Consider the following 17,340-nt stretch of genomic DNA (forward strand, 5'->3'; position numbering starts at 1 on the left):
GAAACTATTTCTACAATATTTGAATAAGCTTGTAAATTGAACCTAAAACTAAAAGGCGTACGCATGCAAATTTGGAAAATTTGCCCCCAGTTTTCTTAACGTTTGAGAAGTCGAGTCTCCAGAAAAATTTAAGCAGCCCACAGAGCAGAAAGCTATTCACCATCCTCCCCCTCCACTGATTCAGATGTTTGACTGTAGATATAACTTTGCATTGAGCAAGGATTCATTTTCGAACTCTATTGAGCAAGTGATGAAAACTCCACATCCAGGTTTGATTGGTGCAACAGTGTCTACAAAACCTTTCAGGACAATAAGCCCACACAAGACATAGAACGAATCAGGTTGTTAAAATAGCTCTACTGTATGCAGAAAGTGCATGTGTTTCAAGCAGAAGTGATAGAGAAGCAACATTTAATAAAATCCAACAAGCATTTCTGAAAACATATTATGTGCCAGACACTGTATTTGGTGCTGGGGAGACAAAGGCTAAATGAAAAATAGCCCCTGCCCTTGAGTTCCTGATATCCTACATGGGATGTCTGAGGGGAAGACAACAAGGGGGTCTCTGCTTCCTCCAGGGAGGAAGAATTCACTACCTCCTAAAGCAGCCCAAGGCCTCCCTCACTTAAATCCAATTCACTTGCATGTCACGGCATCACCTCTCTGGTGTCATGGTCCTCTTTGAAAACGAAGGACAAACAACAATCTGATAGAGAAGCAAAATCTTTTTGTAAAGGGGGACATCTAAAAGAATTTTAGAAGCAGGGCATATTTGGAATTACAGAACCTATAATTCAGATTCCTATAAAATTATCAGGGTACCCTAACAAAGGACATTTCTGTGTCTGTCTCAAAAAGGATGACTGTATGTGGCATGCTCTAGTGAACAACCTAACGCTCTTAGGAAAAATAAAACCGTACGTTGTGGTTTGCAAAGTATTTGACATCTCATTTGACTGGCATATATGAGATAAGTGCTACTACAGATTTAGTCTCACCTTACAGACAGGAAACAAGCAGAAAGAGGTTGCACTTGTACACGGTCACACAGTTAGGATTGGATTTGGGAACTGGCCTCCTTGCCCTTCCTCACATGACACCCCCTCTCCTACCTAGGGGCCATTTCACTACCTATCCCCCGAGCCAAGAACACCTATGGTCTTTCCTGGCAAGGTTACTTCATGTATATTTTGTATGGACTTACTTATTATGTACTGGTCTCTTCTGATAGAATGGAAACTCCTTGAGAGTAGAGGCTGATTCATTTTTTTCTGTCTCTCCAGTGCCTGGCACACAGTAGACACTTAATGTTTGTTGTACCTACCTCCTGACAGATGACAGACTCCCAGTGCAGAGTAAGACATACATTTTCAGACATGGACAATATGACAATTTGTTTTGTTTGATTATGCATATTTGTTACAAGGTTTTCTTGTTTTCTCTTTTTCCAATTTGGAGGTGGGGAAGGAAAACAGCAATAGTGTTAAAACAGTTAAAAAAAAAGTCATCGGAGCATGTTTTTAACGCATAGAAGGCAAGTCAGAAGGAATCACAGATAAGCAAGACAGCTTTGAAAGTTACAAGAATCTGAATTTTATTATATACTTCAAAGGAAAAGCAAGCTGTACATGCAAGATTTGCAGGTTCATGTGCAATCCTTTTTCTCTTACTGTGTACATGGAAATATGCCTTTTATTTGGTGCTTGTGAAATTCAGAATTTCTTAAAGCCCAAAATAAAACAAATGTGTTTGATAGATTGGGATTCAAACACAAGTCTCTCCTAATTTCAAGCCCAGTACTCTTTCCACTAATATCACATTGCCTCTAATGAAAATGACAGGGATAGCACTATGAAGGCAGACAAATCAAAGGGGGAAAAAGGTCATTAATTCTGGAATTACCGTTTTTACTCCCTAATACCCAAGTGAACATTAGCTCCCAAACCTCACACTCTACTGAGGTGGAGAGAAAATTCAATCATGATGTATCTGTTGAATACTTGGGATACCCAGACAAAAATGAAACCATTCCTGCCTCAAGGAGCATGGGGAAGGGAGAGGAGGTGGGAAGGGGGGACAGGCAAGTCCACATATAATACAAAGCAGGGCCAAGTAATTCCAAGAGGTAGAAAGCACTAACAACTTGGAGGGGAAGGGGATCAGAAAAGGCCTCCTGTCTAAGGTGGTTACTGAATCCTGCTTTGAAAGAAGCTAAGAGGCAAAGGCAAGGAGGGTGTGTTTCCAGACATGAGGGACAGCCTATGCAAAAGCACAGAAGTGGGAGATGAAACATAAGGTTCAGGAATCAGCTAGTAGGCCAGTTTTCCTGAAAGGGAGGGCACATGAAGGCAAATAACACCAAATAAGACTGAAAAGGCAAGTGTGAGTCAGACTGGGAAGAACTTTAAATGCCAGACTGATGATTTGATATTTTCTCCTAAGGAAAAAAGTGAGCCACTGAAAATTTTTGAGTAAGGAATTAACATGAAGACCTGTTTTAGCAATGTCAATTGGCAGCTGTTTGGAGAAAGGATTGAGGAGGGGAGATCTCGAATGGAAGGAAGATAAATAGGAATCTAGTTGCTATAGATATAATATAGATACAGCTATTATATATTATCATAGCTATATTATATATAATTCATATATAATAGGCAAGCTGATGAGGGCCAGAACTAGGATGGTGCTATTTGAATAGAGAGGAGAGGTATGGAGGCAGCTGATTGGATAGAGGGTGTAAAGGAGAGGAAGCAATCAAGCCTTTGAGGTTGTGAAGCCAAGTGACTGGAAAGATGGAAGCTCCCTCACACTTTGGGAGTGTCGGGAAATTAGGAATTTTGGAAATGGCCGAGTTAGGAGGGATGGGTTTGGGAGGATATACAATGTTTCACGGTGAGTTTGGGATACTTAGCAGACATCAGGTGCGGAGGCCTGGCAGGCAGCTAGCTAGCGATAGGGGATTGAAGTTGGAGAAAGAAATGAAGGCTAGATATATAGATACAGTTTGATGTGGAAGTCTGATTACGAAAATTAAACACTTAACAGTAACAACTTGAGTTTAGATGAAAAGAACACATATAAAATGAAGAATGTTCACAGGATATGAGCATCTATCTAATCTGTTAAACACACAACAAAAGTTTTTTTCATCCATTAAAAGGTAAAAACAGAATGATTAAACAGTCCAAGTGGAGGAGAAGTGCTTTTCTTTGAAAGCTTACATATATGTCTTCATGTGCCAAAGGCCATCATTTAAATAATGGATGTTTTCAATACCAGTCCCTTTGTTGACTCTCTCACTGTGGAAGGAAAAAAAGCAAGTAAGCATGAATGTATTTTTATGCTAGTTTATATACTTACCATGATCAATGTAAAGTTTAAAGATCAGTAGCATACCTACTTGGCAATTTTGGAGTCCTATGTAAGGCATTTACATGGTACTTATGTTATTAATTATATTAAACTCTCTGTTTACAGTCCTCTGAATTCATGTGACAAAGTGAAAAACATAGAGAATGAGGAGCTCGTGGCTTAAAAGAAGCTGGCTGCCTCCACACTAGGAGAACATCAAAAACAGCTACAATAAGCTGAAGAAAAACTAATAAGAATAATTCATCATCAAATGGGTGACAAAGTGGTGAAAAACAGTGATTACACTTACAGGATATTGCTCATTCTCTACCTTCCCTTTACTCCCCAATTCAGAAAGTAAAAAAAAAAATACTGTTGTCCACCTAGGATAAATACTGTGAAGTCAGGAATAAGGCCACTACCCAAAATTAGCAGGAAAATCTGACTTTTTCCCAATTTAAACCTTATTAGCTATTCCATTTTGGGAAATACAGCTATTTTTAAGCCTACCACAAAACCAATGACACATTGGTGAGTGTCAACAGCTTTCAATGGGCTAAGTCAAGACCATTCAGAAATAAGGAGTCTGTGCTTATCTATTGGGGCACAAATCCATATAAGCTACTGAGCTTCCTGTATCCCTGGGAGGCTTTTGGATCCGTGGTATTAGAGGGAGACTTACATATCTTCGGTAGACATCTTCATGACCCCAACAGAAAGTGCGTGTTGTTTTCCCTCCGCCATTACTGCCTAAAAATACAGTTAAGAAAAATCCAGTTCTGGGCTTGAGAACCCAGCAAACGATCCATAGAAAAATAAGTCCCTTAAATTGAGGCCATAGGATATTGATATTAATAGTTAAGTCAGCTTAAAAACACCCTCTCCATTCTCTGATCGATTGTTAGCAGAAGTAATATTCACTACCCACTACAGGCACCACGTTCAGAAAGCAGTGAGCTGAGGAATTTCTTGTGCAAAAAATAAAAACCACAATACAAAAAAGGCAAATGCTTAAATACTATAATTACCAAAAATGGGTGAGCTTTACATTTCAATGCCCTCACAATAGTATTTTCTCCCCCTTCCTTTAAGAGGCTAGTGTACACAAGTGTTGTGTAGTGCACATATTTTCAGACTTTTTTGATGTATTGAGCAACCATTATGCTGATTCTTTTTGTCTTTAAAAAGACTATTTGTTATATAGGATGGCTCTTTGGGAGTGGGAGGAGAGATACCTGGGGAAAAACTATGGTGATCTAAAAAACATAAGACACCAATAAAAACTTGTTATTTTTTTTAAGTCTAGTGTATCTATCCCAACCTTTGTAGAATCCCCAGAATGCTCTAAGAATCACAAGAGACAAGCTCAGGAAGGGACCTTGGAGAACATCTAGTCTGACACCCTCATTTTAAAGATAGGGAAACTGAGGCCCAACACAAGGTCACATTACTAGTAAGTTGAAGATTCAAAACCAAGTTTTACCAGTCAAATCCAGTATTTTTCCCCCTTTACCTGGCCTCCTCCAGTACCATTTGAAGATTAAAGTTAGCAAAATGCTAAATACTATGTAGTTCAAATTTTTAAAATAAGACTACAAAATATTATGAAATTTAAAGCATTTAGCTAATTATGTAAGCCTGCCAACACATACTGAAAAGAAATGACAAACTATGGGCATAACTAAGGTAATAGGGAGTTATTATTCTTGTCCTCAGAATGTTTTTCAGCAGACCTTAATATGGTCAGTCTCAGAAGAATTGCTCAATTTACGATTTATAGACAAATAGTAACCATGACCGAAGATCCCCTCACCTTCCCCTAGTACAAAAATTCCCTTCTTCCCAGGCAGCCAACAGTGTTTTAAGGGGATGGGGGAGAATTTCTTTCCTAACCTGCAATCAAGGGGTCACGTGAAGTGTATGAGCTGGAATTATGAATTCTTTTTTCTCGCAGAAATGTTATAAACAGTGACCAGGTTCCTGGCAGAGTACACCAAAGCCTTTAATATAGTTTAAATAGTGCTATAGTATCGTATCTCAGCCACTTAACTGCAAGGATGTGTGATTTTCCTGATGGAGGTACCAACTCCTCCAGGCAGATCAAGCCCCTCAAACCTTCATAGATAGTTTAAGGAGTTTCATGAGATGTGGCCAAGGAGGGCAGACAATAAGGGCTGGAGAAGGCCTAAAACAGCCACTTCAGAGTAAGATACAGAATCAAAGTGGAATAAAAAGATGCCAATGCCGTAATAAGGGCCCAGTTGAGATTAGGTAACAAATGGATAGTGAACCAGTCATCATGGTTGTGTGACATTCTGCAGCAGCATGGGAACCGGAGCTGAAAGAGCAGATGGTGGGGTAAACCAGGCAGGGGTCTGGAAAGGAGCAAGCAGGAAGAAGACAGAAGGGCAAAGGAGCCAGGGTGGGTCATGGATGGTACATCGGTGAAGTGGCTGATTAGGGGGTCAAGACCATGAAGGAAGGAGAGTAGGGCCACCAGGATGGTGGGAACTCAGAGAGAGCTTATACACCACTGCCCTAGCCTGGGTCACCTGCACACCACCGCAAGGCATCAGAAAAGGCCTTTAGTGAAGGATTTAAGCTATATTATTGGTTCAATGGACCCTTGTGCATTAGTCTGGGAAGCCAATTACCATTTATAACAGTTTCTATGGAAGTAAATATACTTACTAAGTTCCAAACAGCTAAATAAACAGTGAACTTTTGAAATATATAAGTTCATAAGGTGAACAATATAGTTCAGTCTCACTTCATCAAACTCAAGGTTGTTGCTTTGGTGAAAGAAATGCTATATTTGGTTTCATAATATCATTTCAACAAACTTTTTTTTAAAGGTGCCTACTGTATGCAGAATACTGTGCTGACAGTGAGAAGATTAGTTAATTCCAGTGCAGCCAGGTAATACAATCATAGAAATCAGCCTTCTATCCTCAAAGGTGTGGGCAGTCAGGTGGTGTTGCAGTGGAAAGAGCAAATCTAGCCTCAGACACTTCCTAGCTATGTGACCCTGGGCAAGTCACTTTATCCTGTTTGCCTCAGTTTCCTCATCTGTAAAATGAGCTGGAGAAGGAAATGGTGAACCACTGCAGTATCTTTGCCAAAAAAACCCCAAATGGAGTCACTGAAGAGTTGGACACAACTGAAACTGATCCCCAAAGGTATAGTGGACAGAGAGGGTTAGGCTTAGAGTCAGGAGGACCTGAGTTCAAGTCCCAACTCTGACGCTTGCTAGCTGTGACTCTGGAAAATCACTTGTAGCTCTGTGTAGTTTGGAGTAGTTGTTGAGAAAATGACTCAATCACTTACCCAAAGTAGTAACTTAACAAATAAGTATAATTCCATAGAAGTCTAAACAATCCCCTTTACACCTCAGTTAGTTGACAAGAACAGAACAGGCTCTCATTGAGCTGCAAGGTTCTAGATTTCGAAAAGCCCCATAAGCCTAAAGGAGCAGAGCAGTGACTAGCGATCTCCATTGGGAGAGGGTGTTTTTTCACCTGAAGTTCCTTATGCCAATGAAATTACAGGCCTAGCTCTCCTGCTGCATTCCCCCCACCGTAAAAAAAGAATAAAAGAAATGAGATGTCACTCAAACAATTTAGTCCTAAGAAATAAAACATAGCCTGCAATTTTTCAGGGTGGGAGATCACCACAGAGAGCTGCAAACGCACAGCTGCTACTCTGATGGACCATGGTTCTGAACAGGACTTGAAGGGCCACTGATGACACTTTGGGGCCATCAATCCCCAAGAAGGATACGACAATAGTGTCAGATGCAGCAGGGCAAAGCTTGGCTCCCAGAGAGGTCAAGCCTGGGCACATAATGTTTGCTCCACTGAGTACACATCTTATAGCTCCTTTATCAACTTGCTGGTGTGGAAGGATAAAAGGATCTGGAAGAGAAGAAATCATTCGATTAATAAGTTAAAAGACTCTGAGAGATAGTGTCCACCATTGGGGACCAAGCCAAGCCCTTGAGCTTTTGTAGATGGTTCTAGAAGGTTTGCCCCAGTCCTCCCCACTAGGATGCTGAATGGTATCAAGAAACGGTCACAGAACAACATTCAGCTAAATGTTTACGAAGTGCCTATTGTGTTCAAGTACTGGAGGTCATAAAAAGGATCCCAGATAAGACCCAACCTGTGCCCCCTGGAGCTCACAGGTCTAACTGGCAGCAACTAATAATTAGAAAGAATATAAATCAATGAACTCGAACCATTAGCCCTGGCTTTAGTCTCAGCTCATAACCCAACAGCTGCTTTTCAGCCTCTTGCACCTGGCTTGTGCTTTAGCCAGTGAGTAAGTAGATTATTCTTTCATTAGGCATCAAGCTTTTGAAACATTTTAAATGGGAGCATCTTTAGAGTTGCAGAATGTTTGACTTTACAAACTTACTGGCCTCCTTCATTTCGCTCCATCCTCATTTAATTAAAAACAACCACCTTGCTATCACTACTACCTAGCCAAATGTCACTATCTGTTTGCCTCCCCTCTCCTTAAAGTCTTGTCCTGCAATAGCCCTCCTGCCCCTGTCCTCAGCATTACCGTATGAATGGAGAGCTAACCCTCAAAAACACCAACTCATTAGTCAGGCCAAGCTAATGCACATCTTCCTTCTTGCTATGTGGAAGCTTATTTAAAATGGATTCTTGCTGGGTCAATCTAAGCCAGTGTCTGTCTTCAAGACTGAATGCTCCTTGGAGGGTAGGCCTACTCTCTTCTCTTAGGTAAACTGTACATAGCCAAGCCATATGCAAGTAGGGCTTAGGATCATAGGATACTAGATCTAGAGGTGGAAAGGAGCCATCTACTCCAATCCCCTCAATTTACAGGAGGAAACTGAGGACCACGGAAGGTAAGCAACTTCCTGAGGTCCCACAGGTAGTAAGCATTAGCAGCAGGATTCGAACCCAGGTCCTGTGACTCCAAAACTAATGAGCTTTCCACAATACCTAGCCTATAGCACTCTGGTAGCTGATGGGCCTCTCCACTGGAGTCAATTCAGCTCTGTGAGTAGCAACTGCTATTGGGCAACAGAAATGTATTCTTCCTAGGCTCTACACTTGCTGACATATGCAACAAGAAAGAATTGCTATCAAGGGGGCATTTTTCAGGGTTCTAAAGGGTGGGCTGATTTTAGCTTAACTTTCCATAGCAGCTTGAACTAGTAAATACTAACTTTATTATGAGAAGATATTTTGAAATCCCTCTCATCTTCTACAACTTGTTTTTCATAAAACTTACATTTATGAAGCAATCTGAGTGTTGGATAAAAAGGTCCTTCTCTCTGCCTGAAAAACAGTAACTCTCCATTTACAGTGAGTATGTCAATATGCTCGTGGCTGCAGGATAAATGGCAAAGTAGCAAATTAGATACTGTTTTTTAAAAATAAATTTAAGATATAAAGAAATTCAATAAATAATAAATATAGGTCAAACCACCTTCCATATAGCTTATAAGGTCAAAAAGACATGGGTATCTCTGAGCAATTAAAAAATGAGGGATGGTCCCAGAGAGCAGATAATTAAACATCCCTCCCTCCTCAAGACAGGGGCAAGGGATTCCTAGGGCAAAATGTCAGTCACTGGCAGATGAGGTCAATGCCCTGGGTGGTTTTGCTTAATTGCTTTTCTTTGTGACAAGAGAGTTCAAGCCATTCCCCAACTGATAAATGGTCAGAGGATATGAACAGGCATTTTTCAGAAAAAAATCAAAGCTGTCATTAGTCATACGAAAAAATGCTCTGAATCACTAATAATTAGGGAAATGCAAATTAAAGCAACTCTGAGGTACCACTTCACACCTATCAGATTGGCAGATATGAGAGAAAAGGAAAATGGCAAATGCTGGAGGGGACATGGAAAAATAGGGACTCTAGTACACAGTTGGTTGAGCTGTGAACCAGCCCAACCATTCTGGAAAACAATTTGGAACTATGCCCAAAGGGCTATAAAACTGTGCATACCCTTTGACCCAGCAATACCACTACTAGGTCTGTACCCCAAAGAGATCAAAGAAAAGGGGAAAGGATGCATATGTACAAAAATATTTATAGCAGCTCTTTTCGTGGTGGCAAAGAACTGGAAATGAAGGGGATCCACCCAGCAACTGGGGAATAGCTGAATAAGTTGTGGCAGATGATTGTGATGGAAAACTAACTACTGTGCTATAAGTAATAACCAGGGGATGGTTTCAGAAAAACATGGGAAGACCTGTATGAAATGAGGCAGAGTGAAGTGAGCACAACCAGATCATCGTACACACAAACAACAATAGTATGACTGTGAAAGACTTGGCTACTTGGAGCAATACAATGATTGAAGGCAATTTCAAAGGATGTCTGATGAAAAAATGTTATCCCTCTCCTGAGAAACATAACTGATGAACTCTGAGTACAAAATGAAATAGAATTTTTCATTTTCTTTATTTTTCTTGCTTTTTTGCAACACAGCTAATATGGAAATATGTTTCGCATGATTTCATATGTGTAAGTGGTATCATATTGCTTTCTTTCTCAATGGGTGGGGGAAGGAGCTGGAGGGAGGGAGAGAATTTGGAACCCTAAATTTGAAAAAAAAATGCTAAAAATATTATGATTTTTAAAAATATGTGTTACCAATGTGTTACCTAAAGACAAAGGTATCAAGAAAATGTGTTGCAATTTATTTTATTTTTTAATTAGATTTTTTTATCTTTAGTTTACAACACTCAGTTCCACAAGTTTATGCGTTATATTTTATGCACAGTTTCCAAATATTTAAAATTTTTCTTACAATATCAATCTTGGTGGAATGGGAAAGGAACTAGCTGAAACCAATTTTTGTCCCAAAGTTATCGACCATCGGATCATAGGTCCATGGGTGTAGGGCTGGCAGGGACCTCAGAGGCCATTGAGTCCAATTTCCTCATTTTACAGAGGATGAACTGAGGCCTAGGAAGGGGAAAGGACTTACCCAGGATCACATAGGGAATAAACAGAAAAGGTAGGATCTGAAGCCAGGTCTTCTGCCTCCAAATCCTACAATTTCTTCACTGTACCACCCTGTTTCTAAATCATTTTTACTCTCTTATTAAGTAATCTGAAGTAGTCTAAAACATTATCTCATTTTATATCCCCACTATTTTGTTAAATGCTCACTGACACTGAAGTAAATGAAAAAGCCAAAGTAAAAATGCTGAACTCCCGAAACACACATACAACATGAATGAGTATTTGTACATATGTCCATCTTAATAATTTATCACAAACATGGCTAAAGTTATATGTGTTTTTTGACTGCTCCTCTCCCTGAAAGCCAGTCTCTAATGACCTACCATGAAATTAAATCCACTGGACATGAGTATACTAATTACCGAGCCTCACTGAAATCCGCACACTGAAAACCAATGACTTACCATCTGACAATTTTGACTGGGTCTTTCTCTGGCATAATTTGATTGAGCCATGGCTCAATCCCTGGAAGGTGATCTATCAGTTGGTTCTTAATGTCCTTAATAACTGAGGTTTTCAGCTGGATACAGTTGGATACACTCTCCTTTTCATCAAATCTGCCAAATGATTTTTGCAGAAAAAACATTTCAACATCACAGTGTATTACTTGAAAAATGAGCCCTTCTAAGCAAAAGGACATCATGGAACAGGTTAAGGGTATTATTTTAGTTACGGATTTTTTTCAACACATCTATTTGGATGGCTAAAACCAAATTTCCCTTTTTCCCTTTAAAAGATGCTACCTCATTTTAGTTTCTGCTATACGCAAACCCAATTCAATTGTTACATCTACAGCAGTCTGCTGCGCAGCAGGGTGGGGGATAGAGACAGAAGAGGAAGCCACGTAGTATAAATGACAAGGGTGACTTGAAGGCAGAAAACCTTCCAGGCAGTTACCATTTACTGGCTGCGTGTGACCTGGGGCAAGTCAATTAACTTCAATGAACCTTATTTTCATCATTCTATGTCAAATAGAGCTAATATTGGTACATCTTACCTCCCTGGGCTGCTGGGAGGATCAAATGAGGTATCTTTAAAGCAGTTAGAAAACAATATACTATGAAAAGTGGTACAGACTTAAATCCTTTGACAGGCAATGTCTCATTTATTTTTGCATCCCCAGCAACTACCACGTAATAGGTGCTTAATAACTGCTTCCTGATTTGAAGGAAAAACCTTTTTCTCTCTAGAAGTAACTGATTTTGTGGGGGATATGCTTTCAAATCCCAATTTTCCATAGCTATATGCTGTTCATGACAATGACCTACCAGGGATACTGAAAAGAACCATTCTCACTAGGACCATTAAGAGCCCATTTAGGGTCCAAGCACAAGCACCTCATCACCTACTAGACACAAAGCACCTGCTCAGGAAAGAATTTAAATATAGGAATCATGAGATTTTATAATGAAAAAGGGCACTGCATAGTAACAGGTCTGAAACAGTAGTACTCAAATTTCTCACTACACCTCTCTTCGCCTCATTTTCCACACCAGTAAAATGAGAGCTTTGGGTTAGATTACAAGGCCCCTTCCAGCTCCAGACCAAAAACCGTGGGGATGAACTTGGATAAGTCGCCTCCTCCCTCCCTGGGGCCTCAGTTTCCTCCTCAGGAAAACAACAGGGTTGGGCTCGATGACCTCAAAGGTCCCTTTGCAGCTGTGGGGTTCGGATCCCAAGGCAGCGGCAGCCTGACAGGAGCCTCAAATTAATTACAACCCAAGATTCGGTTGGTTAATGGATGCAGGGAAATGCCGGCCCACGCCCCGAGTAGGAAAAATAAAACAGATTGGAAGCCGGAAAAGAATTCGGAAGAGGGACGAGGGAGGACAGAGGGTGACCGTAGGTGTGGCCGTAAGGGTTGGGCGGGGCGAAGGGGCGGAGACCCGGGCCTGGAAGAGGCGCCGGCCTCCAGGGCCTCCCACCTCCCCCGAGCCCAGACTTACTTCCTGAACATGGTTGCAGCTACGACGGGAGCCGCCCAGTGCAGCCGGCAAGTCCAAGCTCCTGGAAGAGACTGCCACAGGCGCGGTACGTGACCTTTCCCCTCGGGAGGGAGGTGCCAGCGCGCCTTTCTCTGGCGCTGGCAGGAGGCCCTTTACGCCTCTGTCGCGCCAAACACGTGAGCCGCTCGTCCCGCCCCCGCCCCCGCCCCCGCCCCCCGCATCTCTAGAAGCCTCCGGCCTAGAGCCCCTCGGCCTGTGTTCTGTGCCCCTCGAGCCAGGGAGGGGTCAGTCATAAAGGATGCTAGAGATCCTGAGCTCCTAGGACTAGGGTTAGGAGGACCTCAGAGCCCTTCTGGTCCAGCCCTCTAATATCAGGGAAAAGCAAACGGGAATCATTAAAGACAATTGATTGGCCTAAGGTCCCACGTAGGATCAGAGCTCTAGAGCTGTAAGGGACCTCAGAGGCCATCTAGTCCAACCCTCTCCTGTTACAGTTGAGGAAACTGAGGCTCCGGCAGGGGAAAGGATTTTCACATGATCACACAGATCAAAACTGTCAAGGGCTGAATTTGAACTCAGCTCCTTTGATCTCAAAGCTATCATATTCCTATAAATTGGGACAAAAACTAGGGTACAGGTCATGGGAGTAGAAGAAAGGGAACCATCATGAACTCAGCTTTTCCAAAATAGGATCATTATATTTTCCCCCAAATCCACCCCTCTTCCAGACTTCCCTAGTTGTGCTAAAGCATAGGTCTGACCATGGCGCTCCCCTATTCAATAACCTTCAGTGGCTCCCTCTCACCTCCAGGATCAAATACAGAATGTTCCGTTTGGCATTCAAACACCTTCATGACACAGCCCCCTCCTATATTCCCAGTTTTCTTACACCTTATTCCCTGCCACCTACTGTCTGATCCAGTAACACTGGCTTTCTTTGGCTATTCCCTGAACAAGACATCTCCCAAATTCAGGCATTTTCTCTGGCTATCCCCCATATCTGCAACACTCCCCCTCCTCATCTCTGCCTACTCACCCCTCTAGCTTCAAGTCTCAGCTAATAGCCCATCTCCAAAAAGCCTTTCCCAGCCCTTCTTCTAGTACCTTCCCTCTCTTAATTATTTCAAATTGATTCCGTATAGAGTTTGTTCACATTTGATTCCAATTTATCCTATATATATGATGTCTGTACACACTTGTTTGCTTGTTGGGTCCCCTATTAGACCATGAGTTCCTTGAGAGCAATGCCAGCCTTTTGCATCTTTTCATCTCCCCAGCCCATATACGGTGCCTGGCACATAGTAGGCTTTTTATAAATGCTTATTGACTGATGCGCAATCAACCACCAAGTCCAATTCTCTGTCATTGTACAAACATGAAAAACGAAGCCTAGTGTGGGGGAAATGACTTATCCACGGTCACAGTAGTATGTTTCTTAGATCAGATTTGAAGCTAAGTTCTCTGCCTCCATAGTCAGTGATGCTTTTCCCCCGTACTCTATTGTCTCTCTCCTCATCTGGTTCAGTAAAATGCCAGGCATTAAATTATTAGGCGAACAACTAAGTCTAATTTCATTTCTACTTTTTCATATTTGTCATAGAAATAAATTTAAAAACCAGAAAAAATTTCCTTTTTAAACTATGCCTCCTGATTTCAGATTTGGAAATCGTAATCATAATGATATAGGAGAAACCCAGTGCTGAGTAGACAGAATTATTTAGGGCAGGTTAGGATGGTGGCCCTCTGTGGGCTGACAGTTCGGATGAAACTTAGTAGCTCCCAGGAGATGAAGGGAAACTGTATTGGTAGAGAGACACCCTCCACCCCTGCCAGGGCAAAGTTAATGGGCAGGAGACTATGAAGAATCAAAAATACCAATTCACATTACATAACATAATGTGGTGAATAGAGCTCTGGGCTTAGAGTCAGAAAGACTCCTCTTCCTGAGTTCAAATCTAACCTCAGACACTTCCTAGCTGTGTGACTCTGGGCAAGTCACTTTACCCTGTCTGCCTTAGTTTCCTCATCTGTAAAATGAGCTGGAGAAAGAAATGGCAAACCACTTCAGTATATTTGCCAAGGAAACCCCAAATAGGGTCACCAAGAGTTGGATTTGACTGACCGAACAGCAACAAAACATGACTTACTGCAGACATGATCAAACATAGGCAAAAGTGTCACAGGATCAGTACGCAAATGTTAATCATCATGACATCACAGATCACTCAAGGGCAAAAAAAAGTTCAGAAGATTTCTTGATACATAAACTGGGTCAGAGTCCTAGTGAAGGACTTGAAGCTCAGAGAGGTTACCTGAAGTACAAAGGGACACAGAGCAGTGTCAGAAATTGGCTGTATGAACCCAGGTTTTCTTTCTTTAACAAGTTGGGTTTTTTTAATGCCTATATCTAAAAGTTGAAGGTAATCTAAAAGCCTGACAAATTTATTGAGTTCTTTATTTGAAAAATCTACCAGATCTCATTAGCCACAAATAGGAAACTGGAAATATGGAAGTATAGACTCTTAGAGCTAGAAACTGTCCTTGGAGCAAGGATCCCCGCTGCAACATTCCCAATGAATGGTTGGGTAGCTTCAAAAGATAGAGAATGTCAGCTTGTGGAAGGCAGGGACCTTGTTTTTGCTTCTCTTTGCATCTCTGGCAGATACAACAGTGCCTGCCACAGTGTAAGGGATGTAGTAACTGAACATGAGAAGCAAAGAAAAGGAAAGAGGCAAAGAGAACCCTAAGGTCAAAGGCTCATAGATAATAGACCTGGAAGAGGCCACCTAGCCCAACCCCTTCATTTTACAGAGAGGGAAAATGAGGCTCAGGGAGGGGAAAGGACTCACCCAAAGTCACACAGAGGATGATAGATCTAGAGCTGGAAGGGACCTCAGAGGCCAGCTAGGCCAACCCCTCATTTTACAGAAGAGGACACTGAGGCCCAGGGAGGACAAGGGACTGGCCAGGGTCCAACAGCAGTCAAGATTCAAACTCAGATCTTCTGACTCAAAATCCAGCAAGCTTTCTACTATACAAAGGAGGAAGATTTCAGGTGGTACAGTAGAAAGGAAGGGCAGAAGAACATTTTTATTTTTAGGCTCATAGGATTTAGAACTGAAAGGGGCCTTAGATATTACTAGTATTATTACTATTATTATTATGATTAACACTATGCTGATGATGATGAATTTGACAAATTAACAAACATAAACATTTCCTCATATGAAGAAGAGAAGAAAAATGGATTGTATATGAGACAAACACCTTGGCTTTTATTTTTAAAGTCCATATTGAATTCAACATGCCAACCCCTTCATTTTGCAGATAAAGTGGAGCCCAGAGAGATGGAGGGATTTGTCCAAGATTACACAAATAGTAACTGAGGGCTACAATTCAAACCCAGCCTTTTGACCCCGAATCCAGTCTTCTTTCCACCACACCATGCTCCCTCAAAATAGGGGCCATGGTCCTGCCCTCCTGGTCCCTTGATGGCTCGGCTCAATAATTCATTTTTCATTGTTATCACTCTGGCGCAGGCCCCAATGACTCACTGGCCTAGACCACTACCGCCACAGATCTTCCCACCTCAACTCACTTTCCCTTTCAATCCAGCCTTCAAACACCTGTCAGAATCATCTCACCAATTTATGTGCTTATATCACTTCTTTCCTCCTTTGAAATCTTTCTTTGAAGATTTCCCAAAAAAGTCTTCAGCTACTCCTTCTCACCTCCTGAAGGAAGCTCACATTCTTTTGCCTGGCATTCCAAGGCCCTCTATAATCAAACCATATCGAACCTTAAATCCTTTATTTCACTGTAGCTCCAGACCCCCTGGTTGACCCTCAGAATGTCCACTGTCCTTCCCCCAAACACACTGGGTACTCTTTTTTATTATCATAAATTTATTTATTTATTTTTACAAGCATAATCAGTCCCTCCAAATTCCCCTTACAACCTCAGTGGGCAAACTTAAAAGAAAAGAAAAAGAAAATCCTCATTACAAGCAAGCATAGTCCAGAAAAACAAATTTCCATATTAGTCATGTCCAAAAATGTATGTTTCTTCATTTTAAGCTCAACATGTTTCTGGCTAAAAGTGAAAATGGTAGTGTGTTTCAGCTTCAGTCTCCTTGACTTGTGGTTTAGCATTACACTGATCAGAGTTCTAAAGGCTTTCAAAGTTAATTTTCTCCATAATATTGCTGTTAATGTGTAAATCGTTCTGGTTCTGGTCACCTCTGCATTAGTTCATAAAGGTCTTCCCACTTTCCTCTGAAACTGTCCATTTCACCATTTTTATAGCACAATAATATTCCATTGCATTCATATACCATAATTTTTTAGCTATCCCCCAGTAGAAGGACACCCCTTTAATTTCCAGTTGTAGAAAAAAAATTTCCAATTTTGAGCTACTATGAAAAGAATTGCTATAAATATTTGTAGTTGCATAGATGCATATTTATAGAAATATGTGTGTATATATCCTGTTCCTCTTTTTTTAAAATCTCTTTGGCGTATAGGTCTAGCAGGGGTATATCTGAGACAAAGGGAATTCAAAGTTAAGTAGCTTTGGAGCATAGTTCCATATTGCTTTCCAGATATGTTTTGCATGACTTCACGTGTATAATCAATATCATATTGCTTGCCTTCTCAAAGGGGGGGAAGGGAGGTAGGAAGGGAGAAAATTTAAAATTTTTAAAAATTAATGTTAAAATTTTTCAAAATGCAATTGGGAAATATTTAATGAAATAAATAAAAATATTTTTAATTGCTTTCCAGCTAGACCACTTCACAGCTCCATCAACAGTTCTCTAAATGTGCCTATTTTCCTGTAGCCCCTCCAACATTTTCCATCTTTGTCAGTCTAGTGGATATGAGCGGGAACCTTAAAATGGCTTTAATTTGCAATTCTCTAATCATTAACAATTTAGGGCACTTTTTTCCTATGGTTGTTGGATAGCTTGGATAGCTTCCTTTGAAAACTGCCTATTCGTGTCCTTTGACCATTTATCTATTGGGGAATGGCTA

The 17,340-nt window shown here is 41.1% G+C and overlaps 1 protein-coding gene across 1 annotated transcript; it reads right to left on the minus strand.

Annotated features, from left to right (window-relative positions):
* Positions 1-1,569: 1,569 nt before the first annotated feature.
* Positions 1,570-12,497, minus strand: MCTS1 (MCTS1 re-initiation and release factor). The gene is made up of 6 exons (XM_036740327.1): positions 12,311-12,497; positions 10,769-10,921; positions 8,617-8,714; positions 7,132-7,265; positions 4,034-4,101; positions 1,570-3,299 (listed from the first exon to the last, which is right to left on the minus strand). Exons 1-6 carry the CDS (start codon positions 12,319-12,321, stop codon positions 3,218-3,220), a joined length of 546 nt encoding a protein of 181 aa, XP_036596222.1. The 5' UTR covers positions 12,322-12,497; the 3' UTR covers positions 1,570-3,217.
* Between the last annotated feature and the right edge of the window lie 4,843 nt (positions 12,498-17,340).

Source organism: Trichosurus vulpecula, chromosome X (assembly GCF_011100635.1).
Source record: "Trichosurus vulpecula isolate mTriVul1 chromosome X, mTriVul1.pri, whole genome shotgun sequence".
NCBI lineage: Eukaryota > Metazoa > Chordata > Mammalia > Diprotodontia > Phalangeridae > Trichosurus > Trichosurus vulpecula.